Source organism: Hippopotamus amphibius, chromosome 7 (assembly GCF_030028045.1).
Source record: "Hippopotamus amphibius kiboko isolate mHipAmp2 chromosome 7, mHipAmp2.hap2, whole genome shotgun sequence".
Classification (NCBI taxonomy): Eukaryota; Metazoa; Chordata; class Mammalia; order Artiodactyla; family Hippopotamidae; genus Hippopotamus; species Hippopotamus amphibius.
The window spans coordinates 50,515,713-50,528,398 of record NC_080192.1 but is presented as its reverse complement, the minus strand read 5'-3'; the positions used below and the strand labels follow the sequence as shown (position 1 = coordinate 50,528,398).

Here is a 12,686-nt window from a genome sequence, read left to right as displayed (position 1 = left end):
CCATCATATATCTCAAACTGTTTCTTCTCTAAAGCTTTAAAAAAATAAATAAAACAAAATAAAAACAAACAAACAAAAAACCCTGGAGCAACACCAAAGATCTTCAGCTGACTTTTAGGAGCAAACAACACGTGTTCTTGAACATCTGTGCTTTTCCCAAACTATTTTTTTTTCCATTATTGTCAAGAGAAAAGAAGTTTAGTGGAATGTTTCTCCACAGAGGCACAAGTCTATAATACTCCCTGTTGATTACATATAAAAGACACAAAATATTAGTTTATTAAAAGCAGCTTCAACCATTGCTCTACAAAGCAGTTCTCTGATGGAACAGATTTATGAAGTAACAGCTGAAAGGTATGCAGATCACAAGATACATGACAAATGTACTTTATTACATGGATCAGAAATACCATATGTACTAGCAGTTACTGTACAGTGATACACAACACCCAACTAAGACTATTTAAAGGTTTTGCTGATATTGAAAACTAAAAAGACACAATGTGAGAATGAGAAAGTGTTTCATAAGATAGCACAATGCCAAGACAAATCATCGCTTTAGGAAATTAAATACATTCTGCATATTATACACCTAATGTATTATAAAACTATGCTGTTCTTTAAATTAAAATGCAAAGGACTTCACCCCATTCGTTGTTTAAAGCAGATGTTCATAACGTTTTTCCATACTTTAAAGTGGAACTTAGTGGAATGAATACCAGACTTAAAAGACATTAACGAATTTAAGGAGATTTCAGATTTTGTTATTTCCACCAAAAAGATACTTAAGTCTGCAGTCACGGGGTGCCCAAAAACTAAGGGCAAAATCAGCACATTTCAAAGTGACAACTTCCTGCAAGGCACTTCTTAGCTGGCAAGGACTTCACCAGCTGTCTACTCCAAGTCCAAGTCCAATATCTGAGTCCATTCTGCCACATTCCAACCAGGTGGCTGTCCAGTCTTAGCCTGACAGGATAGTCCTCCGAAGGCTGCTCGTGCCACCACCCAACAAACATTTCAGTTAGAAGGTTCTTCCTTAGATTGAATCAAAACCTGTCTCTGAAGCTTCCCATCAAACACATTCATTCTACACCCTAGGACAGTCTTGCTCACTAGTTAATAGTTGCATAGCTTTGGGCAACTTCACTTACCTCAACAAAGCTGTTTCCTCCTCTACAAACATGGATAATAAGAGCTCGGATCCCACAGTACTGTTTACAGATTAAATGAAATAATACAGGTAAAGCGGTTAACACAGTAAGCATTCTCTAAATGTTGATTACTACTATTCTAGCAAATGAGTCCTATGTGACATCACATCCTATTTTTCTCCTATTCTAAAACAGATGTAGGAGACTCTTGGCGTTCAACTGTGTCAGGTTTAGGGGGTCTTGTAAGCAGGCGTAAGCCTCGCCCTGGCCCTCCTGCTGCCTGATGGGGCCCTGGGAGCAACAGTGGCCTTAACCTGATGTTGAGTATTTAACAGCTCCCTGCTCCCCCTCGACACTTCCTTGTTAAACCGGTATGTGCCTGCTGCAAGGGTGTTTTTATATTCTGGCAAATACAGGGAAAAAGCTTCGTATTTTGTGCCTCCCGTGAATGTGAATCACTCTGCCAGGTGGCAACAGAAGTTAGTCGCTTAGCTGCTAAGCTGAGTCAACAGCCCATCATCTGCATCTCAACTGTAGTATTTATAAATTTGGGAATTCCCTGAGGTCTCTTTAGATTCCTCCTATTTATTCTATTTTGCGGCTAGCACTTCACTACTCCTGCACACCACTACCCCACTACCTTCACCATCAACACCAGCCCATTTCAGAGATTTAAATCAAGTCATTTATAGCCAGTTATTTTTTCTCCAACTCCTAAGAATCATACGCCAGATATACTGATCCAAATTTTGAAAATATTCAGATTTCCTCATAAGCAAATATATCCTGCTGCATCTTTATTCTAGGCAGCATGTGAACTACTAGGGGGGAAATGTACCTAAAATGTGACATTAGAAAAAAGATGTAGTCAAAACCACTTGATTCTACCTTAGAGCTTCAACTGCAGTTCACATTTCTTCTCTGATTTGCAGCTTGGGTACCACTGAATGTGGGCTATAGCTTTAGGATGGGGTCATCCCATTCTAAGGGCGTGCTACCACAGGAACTCCAGTCTGGTCTAGGCCTAGAGATTTGAGAAAGGGTCTATAAATCATTTCTCTTCTGAAACCTACTTTTTATCTGATCCTGAGCCCCCCAAATAGATTGAACCAAAAGTAAGTATTCTACCCTAAAACTACATTTTTTCTTAGCAAGGGTTTCCACACCCTTGAGAGGCAGAATGGCACTGTAAGAGTATAGGTTCTGGAGCTTGACTCTGAATTTGAATTCCAGCCTGTGTGCCTCAGTTTCCCCTGTTGTATATAGAGATAACATCAGTACCAAACTCATAGGATTGCTGGGAGGATTAAATGAGTTAATACTTTGATTGAAGAGTTTAGGATTAAATAATTTAGACCAAGTCCTGATATGCAAAGCAACCAATAAATGAAGGCAATTTTGATTATCCTTAGATGATATTTTAATTTCAATTTCTTAAAAATCAAAAATAAAATAAAATGTCACATTCAATCCCTAATGTGATTTAGCCCACTCAATCTAATTCCAAAAAATGATTTAGTGCTTAGCTTGAGCTCCATCTGGTGGTTTTACAGAATTCTCTGGAAAACATCAGTCAAATAAAGAGATGACAAATTTTATGAAGCTAAGCTAATCATTTAAGAGATTAAAGGACTATGTTTTACTTCTTAACTTAGAAACTTCAGGAAAAAAGCAACAAGAAGTGATCACAGGCTGCACTCATTTTGGAATGGTAGTCTAAATTTCCCACCAAAATTTGGAGGTAGGAAGAATCCCACTGGCCACACGATTCAGGAAATCAGTGATCTCAGAGGCCCCCACCACAAGCTACGCAAGACAATTTCTCTCTAACAGCCAACTTGCCAGAGGACACAGGGCACTTCAGAATATGTTTCTCAAATACATTTTTTGGTAGTGGTATTCTGAGTTTTGATTTTGTTAACTTTTAAGTTAAATCCTGACTATACAAAGTTCATGACTAGACAAACGTAAGTGAATAGCCGAACGTCACTGAAAGGCCCTAGAGGAAAGCTCAAAGCTACTACTTTCTGTTGGAGTCAAACTGGAGGTTATCAGCCTCAGAAAACATGAACATGACCCTGGCACTGGCTTTTGACCTCAAAAATCCAGCAAAAACATACCTAACAATGCTGCCAAATTTTAAATAAACACCAAGTGTGTAACATCACTGATGTAGACAATTCCTACGACGGGAAAAAAAAAGGTAAACAACTTAGCCCCTTTTTATTAGGCTGATATTATCATGGCTTAATTAGATAATGTTAGCAACTTTTTATTTCATGAATATTTATGTATTTGCCTTCTCACAAACTCTGTTGTTCAAAATTATACCAAAAGGCAAAAGAAAGCCATGAACTTCTTTGAACTTTCCAACTCACATCTTCTATTAGCTTCCGTAAGTATTTGAAAATAATCCACTCTTTGGTGAACTAACCACTGAACGGATTGAGAAAAGTCTATTATATAAAATAATACTAAGATTTTACTAGCATTAAATTTGAGCTTCAAATCTCCTAAAAGATTTGGGTCGTTTCCTATTTATCTCTATATTGTGTCCTAGCCTAGCAGCATACCCAGTACAAAATTTGTGTCCTGATGACTAAGTGACCTTATTCTAAGAGGTCTCACTTTTAACTTGGTTTTCTCTGAAGCTAACAACCTCTTCTGAGTACATACTCATGAGGGCAGACACCCTGTCTTGTTCCCTGGGCCTCTGGCACCTGGAAAAGTCTGCTATATCTCTATACGACTATATAGGCATATCTCGTTTTATTGTGCTTTGCACATATTGCTTTTTTTTTTTTTTTTACAAATTGAAGGTTTGTGGCAACCCTCTGTCAAATAAGTCTATCAGCGCCATTTTTCCAAAGCATTATTTTTAAATTAAGGTATGTATATCATTTTTTTACATACAATGCTACTGCAAAATAGACTATAGTATAGTGTAAACATAATTTTTACACGCACTAGGAAACCAAAAAACTCACATAGTCCACTTTATTGCAGTGGTCTGGAACTGAACCTGCAATATCTCCGAGATATGCCTGTACTAAGCTAACATTTTTTTTTTTGAATCTTCAAGTATGTATCATTTCCCAAACGGACGTGTCCATGTATTTTTTTCACCACACATCCAGAAAGGCTAATTCTGAGAACCATACTCTGAGAATAATATAAAAATTGAAGAACATTAAACTAGTCCCCAAAATGTTCTAATCTCCTAAAAAGAGCATAATAATTTGTACATGTCGATATTCTACCTAAAAATTTAAGATTTTTAAAAAATTTAACTGAAGAATCTGGTCTTCCCTACTACTAGGAAACCTTAAGGATATATGAAAGAATAGATCTTTAAGATCTAGACAGAGTATCTCTTATTCTGAATGATACAAAATCAAAACCCCAAACAAGTACTGCTTACACAATTCACCAACATTTTCACATGATACATAATAATTTACTTTAAATCTGAGTTAGCACAAATTTTTCAGCATAATATCATGTTTTATCTTTCTAAGACCAAACAATTAGAACCGCATTAATACTTGAGAGAATTCTGATGTCTGATAATCCCTGCATACTGGATAGCATTCAATTAAAATATCAGTGTAGCTTTCATTCATCAAAGAAAATATTTTATTCAAGTTACCACCACAAATTTGAGGAGTTACGTTGGGCTTGAACTGAAGGAAAAGGCCAAGTTAAAAAATGGAAACAAAATTTTCATGTGGTGGAAGCTGAAATCAATGTATACATTCTAATCAAAGATCCGTCCCATGTGGCACTTTTCAAGTTTTTAAGAGTCTACCAGGCCAAACCCTTTGCTGCCTTCATGGCCTTTGCTTTGCTTTTCCCCTTCTTTTTCTCTCGCTTTGCTTTCAGTCTTTTTCTTTGCCTCTGGTTCATCCATATGGGGTACTGCCCATGCTGGTCGAGAAGAGTCTTTTTGTTTCTCTTAATATCAGTCTCCATTTTCATGTCATCTGAATAAAACAATGGAAAAACTATTAATTCTCACAAATGAAGAAACGAACCCACGAAAAAGCACATTAATGCAATGAGGACATCAAATTTAAAAGTGGCATGAAACTACAAAAGCAAAAAAAAAAAACAAAACCAAATCCTTTGTGTAATGCTCTCTGACTAACACTCATAAAACTCAAAAAACTCAAAAAAAAAAAAAAAAACCTAAAAAGTAAGTAAAAAAAAAAAACTCAAACAAAGCAAAAACCTCAAAAAAACCAAACAAAAAAACAAAACACAGCACATTCAGTAGACTCACACACATGATGCCATGTGTTCCCACAACCATGAAAGACATAAAAAGTATCTGTGTGGAACTAGAGACATCATCTACTTAGTCACTAAGAAACTTTCTAAAGAATGTTATTATGCAACCCAATCAAAAAATGGGCAGAAGACCTAGAGACATTTCTCCAAAAAAGAAACACAGATGGCCAACAGGCACATGAAGAGATGCTCAACATCACTATTTATTAGAGAAATGCAAATCAAAACTACGAGGTACTCTAGCCAGTCAGATGGCCATCATTAAAATGTCTGCAAATAACAAATGCTAGAGAGGGTGTGGAGTAAAGGGAACCCCTCTACACTTGGTGGGAATGAAGTTGCTGCAGCCACTGTGGAAAACAGTATGGAGGTTCCTCAGAAAACTAAAAATAGAATTACCATATGATCCAGCAATTCCATTCCTGGGCATATATCCAGACAAAATTATAATTCGAAAACCATAATTCAAAAAGATACATGTACCACTATGTTCATGGCAGCACTACTCACAATAGCCAAGACATGGAAACAACCTAAAGGTCCATCGACAGATGAATGGATAAAGATGTGGTACATATATACAATGGAATACTAAACCATAAAAAAGAATGAAATAATGCCATTTGCAGCAACATGGATGCAACTACAGATTATCACATTAAGTACATCAGAAAGAGAAAGACAAATACCATATGATATCACTTATATGTGGAATCTAAAATACAACACAAACGAATCTATCTATGAAACAGAAACAGAATCAGGGACATAAGAGAACAGACTGGTGGTTGCCATGGGTGAGGGGAGTGGGGAGAGGCTTAGATTGGGAGGTTGGGATTAGCTGATGCAAATTGGTATATATAGAATGGATAAACAACAAGGTCCTACTGTATAACACAGGGAACTGCATTCAATATCTTGTGATAATAATGGAAAATATAAGAACGTATATATAACTGAGTCACTTTGTTGTAGAGCAGTCATTAACACAATGTAATTCAACTATACTTCAATAAAAATAAATTTAAAAAAAGAGAATGTTGTTATGATTGTCCTTCTTTGCAACAGTCATTTAGGAGATATGGGTTTGAATTACTGCATTAGAGCTTAAGTGTAAGGTTCTGAAAACATGTGAGTTATGAGAATACTTCTCAGATTAGGTGCTTTCTTGAGCTAAATAAAATAGTTGTGTCAATAAGAAGTGCACCCACACTTCTAATGGACAGGCCTTAGAAGAAAATAAACTATTAGGAATGACTAGCCACTTCCAATGAAGCGTACTTGGAAGAGGTACATTAGTAAGCAGCAAGCTTCTGATCACACAGCAGACTTGGATATCCTGGGGCTGCCATACTTTTTCACCCAGGTCACACTCAGGTATCCAGCTCTTCTAACAGAAGACTTAGCAGGAAGCTCAGCACAGCCATGGTCCATCTAACACCAATCTTATCTATTGTGAAGGACATGTCAACAATGTCCCCCCTAGGAACTTATGAGGGTATACAGATCTTCTGTGGACTCTGCTACCTGACATTATATTAGTTCATTTATCTGGTTTACTTTCTGTCTCCTACCATGTGATGTAAATCCCACTAGGATGGAGGCCATTTCTGTTATTCATCATTGTTGCCTCAGTACCTAGAATAGGGCCTGATATACATTAGTCATTTAGTAATTGGTCACTGAATGATTATTTTAGGTGCTGTTCTAGGTTTTGGGGATAAGGTGGTCCAAATAAGCTTCTTGCTCTCATGGAGTTCTCAATGTTCTGTTGAGGGGACAATAACAAAGCAAACTTCAGCCTGTGGCTAGAGCCTTTTTAAAGAGAAGTATTAGGATGAGATTAAGTAGGACCAGGCAGGCTGTGGTAAGCACATGGAAATATAATGAGGTGATTTAAGCATGGAAATGACATAACTGATTTATATCCTGAAAAGATCATACTGGGTGGTATGTCAAAAATGAATCAGAAATGAGCAAAAGCTAAAGAGAGAAGTAAAATAGCTACTATTGTGATTTAGGCAAGAGATAAGTCGTCATTGAAGTGAAAGCATGAAAGCAGGAAAAAAATGGATAGATTCTTAATGTATTTTGGAGATGGTCAAGACGATATGCTAGGGACTTCCCTGGTGGCACAGTGGTTAAGAATCTGCCTGCCAGTGCAGGGGACACTGGTTCCATCCCTGGTCCGGGAAGATTCCACACGCCATGGAGCCGGTGTGCCACAACTACTGAAGCCTGTGCTCTAGAGCCCACGAGCCACAACTAATGAGCTTGCATGCCACAACTGCTGAAGCCTGTGCACCTAGAGCCTGTAGTCCGCAACAAGAGAAGCCACTGCAGTGAGAAGCCCTCACTCACCGCAACTAGAGAAAGCCCGCACTCAGCAACAAAGACCCAACACAGCCATAAGTAAATTAATTAAAAAAAAAAAAAAGATGATATGCTAATGGTTTACAGGTGGGGGATAAAGGAAAGAGGGATCAAGGACAATGACTATTATACACATTATATACAGCCTCCAACTGTAGACTGTATTAAAGCACCTAGCATCTGTCAAAATCCAATACAGAGAAACTGATCTTTAGGATAATAATATAAGGGCAGAGGACTCTCAGAATGGAACCTAGATCTTGCAAAGGGTAAAATGAATAAAGACCTCCCTCTACCCTGCCTAGTTCTTGACTCCCGTGTACCCTTCCAACGAGAACGTGTCCAGGTTTGTCCACTCCTGTAGTACTATTTCTGAGACATTTAAACTACTGTATAAGCACCAAAGGCTCACTCTGAATAATCCAAAACATGCCTACTCACATGAACTGATTTTAAAATAGCTTAGCAAAGAATCTCTAGTAGTGCCTCCAAAGAATTATGTGGGCATGGCAGGAGGTTTGCAGGGAAGCAAGTGTGAGAAAGAATGCAAGACATTCAAAAAAGGAAAAAGAGTCACAAAAGGAAGTTGATATAATTTATTTAAGTGAAACACATAAATTCACCTGTTTCATCTTTCACCACACATTGCGTTTTCTCTTGACAATGTTTGGGTTCCACCACTGTTGCTATCTCTTGAATGTCTTTCATTAAAACATCACCATCTACTTTAAGAATACTTTTCAGTCTGCTGAGCTCCTTCGGGGCATTCTTTTTTCTCTTTTCAGCACGCATCTTCCTTTTCCACTTACTCCGTAAACTTTTAGCCATAGTTTACCTGCAAAGCTAACAAATTTACATTTTCAAAAGCAACTATTTACTACATATAAAAAAAAAAAAAGGAAAAGCCTTGGAAAACCAGGTCAAAACGTATCTTTGCTGAATGTGAACAAATGGAAACTAAACTCTTCACTCTGTTCGTGATTTATGATGGCATAATGTGAAAATTATGTGAGGATTAACAGGGCATATACAGCCACTAAATAATAATTAAGAACACCAAACCAAACTCCCCATGGCCACTGGCACACTGTAAGTCAAGCCAATTTGGAAAGCTCCTGTAGTTTCCACACAAGCTGCAGAAATTTAATTTCCCCCAAAATGCAAAGAGTGCCATCAACTTACATTTACACAACAACTTAAAAGTCACAAAATATTTTATAAATCTTTTAACTGAATCCTGACCTCCCCAAACCTACAGGCAACCCTACCCACCCCAATTTTCCTCATTATACACCCCCTCAGGTCAATCTAGTTATTTTAAACTTGTCTATTTCTACTCTTGCTTTCCCTCTACTCCTTAGTCCCAGCCCTTCCCCCACAAGGTGGTCAATGTGAGCTTTTAAACTTAAAGAGCATACACTGTCTTTCTTGGAATTAATGATTTTCCACCTCATATAATCAAGATCTACAAGGTTATTTGTGACCTGGCCCCTGCCTCCTTCAACTGTTATCTCATCTCATGCTCCACCCCATCTTCAAGCACCATTTACATCTTAAAAAATTCAATCAATGACAACCGAGGGACAGTGCAGGAATGTCATGAGGGTTGGGAAGGGGTTATAGGGATTATAAAGAGGTTAGAGGGAAGTTTGTGGGAATAACTTACATCATCTTGATTGTGCTGACAGACTTATGTCTGTGTGTATATACACTGATGTATCTCAAAATGTTTTACACACTTTAAACGTGTAGTTTGTTAACTACACATCAATAATACAGTTAAATCATTAAGACATTATTTTGAAAAAAAAGAAAAAAGAAAAAAAATGTCCAAATGACGTTGACTTCAGTACCTTTACATCTTCCGTTCCTTTGCCTGAGAACTGATCCTTCACTTCAGTATCTCAGAAAGGGCTTTTCTGACCCCTGTAAGCTCGCCTCCTTTTACTCTCTACCACCTCATCCTTTTCTTTCCTGTTTAATACGTGTTACAATGTAAAATTCCTAAGTTTATTTTCTGTTACTCCCAGTGGACTGTGGGCTCCACGAAGGCAGGGGATAAACAGGTCTTGTTCACGACTGGATCTCCCAATGCGTAGCGCTGTGCACATAGCAAAGTTTAAGCAAACATTTGTTGGCGGATAACTGGTGGAGTAACATTTCTGGATGCCAGAAATCACAAACTCACTCTGACCCCCTGTGTACTCAAGCTCTGTGCAGGGCAGGGAGAGAAGGGTTGCGGTACACAACCCTGACGGCCGAGGTTAACCTGAACAGGGCTGAACGACTGAGGACTCCACTTCCCACAGAACACCGGGAAGCCCGACCAGGGCCACCAAGACAACGGCAGGCCCTCGCCCAAGAGGAGGCCTGCGTCTCTGCGCCGCGCTCAAGCTTGCCGAGAGAGGGACGAGGCTTGACAGGAGTCTCTCCACGGGCGGCGGAACCGACTCCCCAGTCCCACGCTCCACTGGAGCCAAGGGGTAAAGAACTCACCTGAGAAAACCCAGGAACTCAGACGCCACACGCTGCCCACGCCGCCCGGAAGCCTCCGCACTTCCGCCTTCCGGACAACCCGCTCTACTGCCCCCGCCCCCCGGGCGCGCGCTGCTCGCCGGGAGCCAAACATGCCCCGGAAGGCCTCGAGAGGCGGGGTCGTCTGGAGCCCAGGGCTGACGCGCTTCCTGCCTTTGGTGCGAGGGCAGATCTAAGAGCTGGGCTCCTCCCAGACAGGTTCTGAGGTCGGAATAGGGAAGTGCCGAGGTCGGACGCCAGCTAGGCCTGCGTCCCGAGCGTGGGCGGGGCAGCCCTGAGACTAACCCAAGGAGGGATAACCACCGTCAGGGAGGGAGCTCTGAGCCGACCTTTATTTTTTTTTTGGAGAAACATACTTTGCTTTTTTTTTTTAAAGCTCTTTATTGGAATATAATTGCTTTACACTCTTGTACCAGCTTTTGAGGTACACCAAAATGAATCAGCTGTGTTTTATATGTATACCCCCATATCCCCTCCCTCCCGCGACTCCCTCCCGCTCTCCCTGTCCTGGCCCTCTAAAGCATCACCCATCATCGAGTTGATCTCCCTTTGTTACACAGCAACTTCCCACTACCTATTTTACAGTTGGTAGTGTATATATGTCTATGCTACTCTCTCACTTCCAGCTTCCCCTTCGCCCTCCATCCCCCCAACCTCGTGTCCTCCAGTCCATCCTCTGCATCTGCATCCTTATTGTCGTCTTGTCACTGGGTTCATCAGTACCATTTTTTTAAATATATATTCCATATATATGAGTTAGCATACAATATTTGTTTTTCTCTTTCTGGCTTACTCTTCAGATCGCATAAATCTTTCGCCTTTTACTGAGCCGACCTTTAGATTCACGTCAGGCGCACATTCACCACGTCAGGCGTTCTTGTAGAAGCCGAATTAAGATCATCTTTATTTGCAGCCCTTAAATGTCCCCATCCCAGGTGATGGTCTCACGGTTGTATACATGTGTCAAAACTTGCCAAATAGTATCCTTTAAATATGTGCAGTTCCTTGTATGTCAGTTACATCTCAAAGCTGTTACCAAAAACAAACCCCCCTTTCTCATCCCAAAGACAGGTTCGAAAGGTAAAACGATCAAACTAATAATTCAGTTCAGTGTTCACCTGGCTAATCACTAATGTAAACTAGACACCATACTCACCCTAGGGCACTTGGCTTCGGTGACGGTCACATTGATCACAACACCAGTTCTATTATTTTACATATGCTTCTAATAGCATTGGCTCTGGAACCGTACAGGTCTGTAGTATTTATGGTTCTAACACTTCCTTGTGAGCCATATGAGTACTATCTCTGAGCCTGGATTCCCTTATCTACAAAACGAAGCTAATACAACCGAATAATCCTAGGTAGGGAATATAAAAGCTCAACAAATGGCCGCTCTTATCATTTTTACATAATAAATTCAAACATGCACATGACTATTTGTAAGCAGTATTTTCTAGACATTTACAACATAAATCAAAAACCAGGAAATGAATTGTTTTTAATCATGGCCTAGTAAACTCCTGGTAAACTCTGGTTACTAGCAAAAGAGTTCACTATGAGACAATTTATGGGTACCATTTTTCTTTAAATTTGTGTCCTTGAAGAAACAGTGCATCATGTGGAAATTACTAAATTCAGAATACAGCAAGTTGGTTTTTGTTTTTTTTTTGGGTTTTTTTTTTTTTAAATAGAGGCTGGGAAAAAAGGTCATAACGTGGTATATTTTTTTAAAAAAAGCATGCTTGAAAAACCTTTCTTTAGAGATCAAGAAGTTCTTATACAGCAAGTGAATTTCTATTTTAAATATATATTAGATCTAGCCACCTCTCCCAAAAATACATGTTCACATTGCATTCTACATCAGAGAAAGCTCACTTTCAAATAGTCCAAATTGACTGCATCTTGCTTAACATTTCAGGCCAAGACTTTTGAATAGATACTTGGCACCAAAAAAAAGGAAAAAAGTTTATTATGAAAATGTCATGGTGTTAAATATATGCCATAATTCTGCATTACTGATGCTTTAAAAGGCTGAATCCTAGATTGCACTGAGAAAAAAAACCTTTTCAACATGTTCCTCACCAGTTTATATAAGAGCAGTTCTAACAGAATAGTTAAATGGCCTTGGTATATTTAAAAATCCTTCATTCACTCCTCATTCGTACACTGGAGTATGCATTCTGTGACAGGCGCTCTGCTGGGTATACAAAGATGATGGGAACTGAACTACTGTCTTCAGCAAACTTTAACCCCTGATGGGGGGATAAGGCTTAAGGGTCAAACTGGACATTGCTTCAGCTCCATCACAGAGCTAGAAGGAGCCTGTGGAACGGG

General features: G+C 39.2%; 1 protein-coding gene across 2 annotated transcripts; it reads right to left on the bottom strand.

Moving 5' to 3' along the window:
* Positions 1-271: 271 nt before the first annotated feature.
* LLPH (LLP homolog, long-term synaptic facilitation factor) lies at positions 272-10,451 on the bottom strand. 2 transcript variants are annotated; one of them, XM_057741033.1, is made up of 3 exons: positions 10,311-10,451; positions 8,438-8,649; positions 272-5,134 (listed from the first exon to the last, which is right to left on the bottom strand). In XM_057741033.1, the coding sequence occupies exons 2-3, from the start codon at positions 8,640-8,642 to the stop codon at positions 4,956-4,958; spliced, it is 384 nt and encodes a 127-aa protein (XP_057597016.1). In that variant the 5' UTR covers positions 8,643-8,649; positions 10,311-10,451; the 3' UTR covers positions 272-4,955. The 2 variants fall into 2 exon arrangements, with proteins under 2 accessions (XP_057597016.1, XP_057597015.1); XM_057741032.1 differs by having other exon boundaries at positions 8,438-8,657; positions 10,311-10,401.
* Between the last annotated feature and the right edge of the window lie 2,235 nt (positions 10,452-12,686).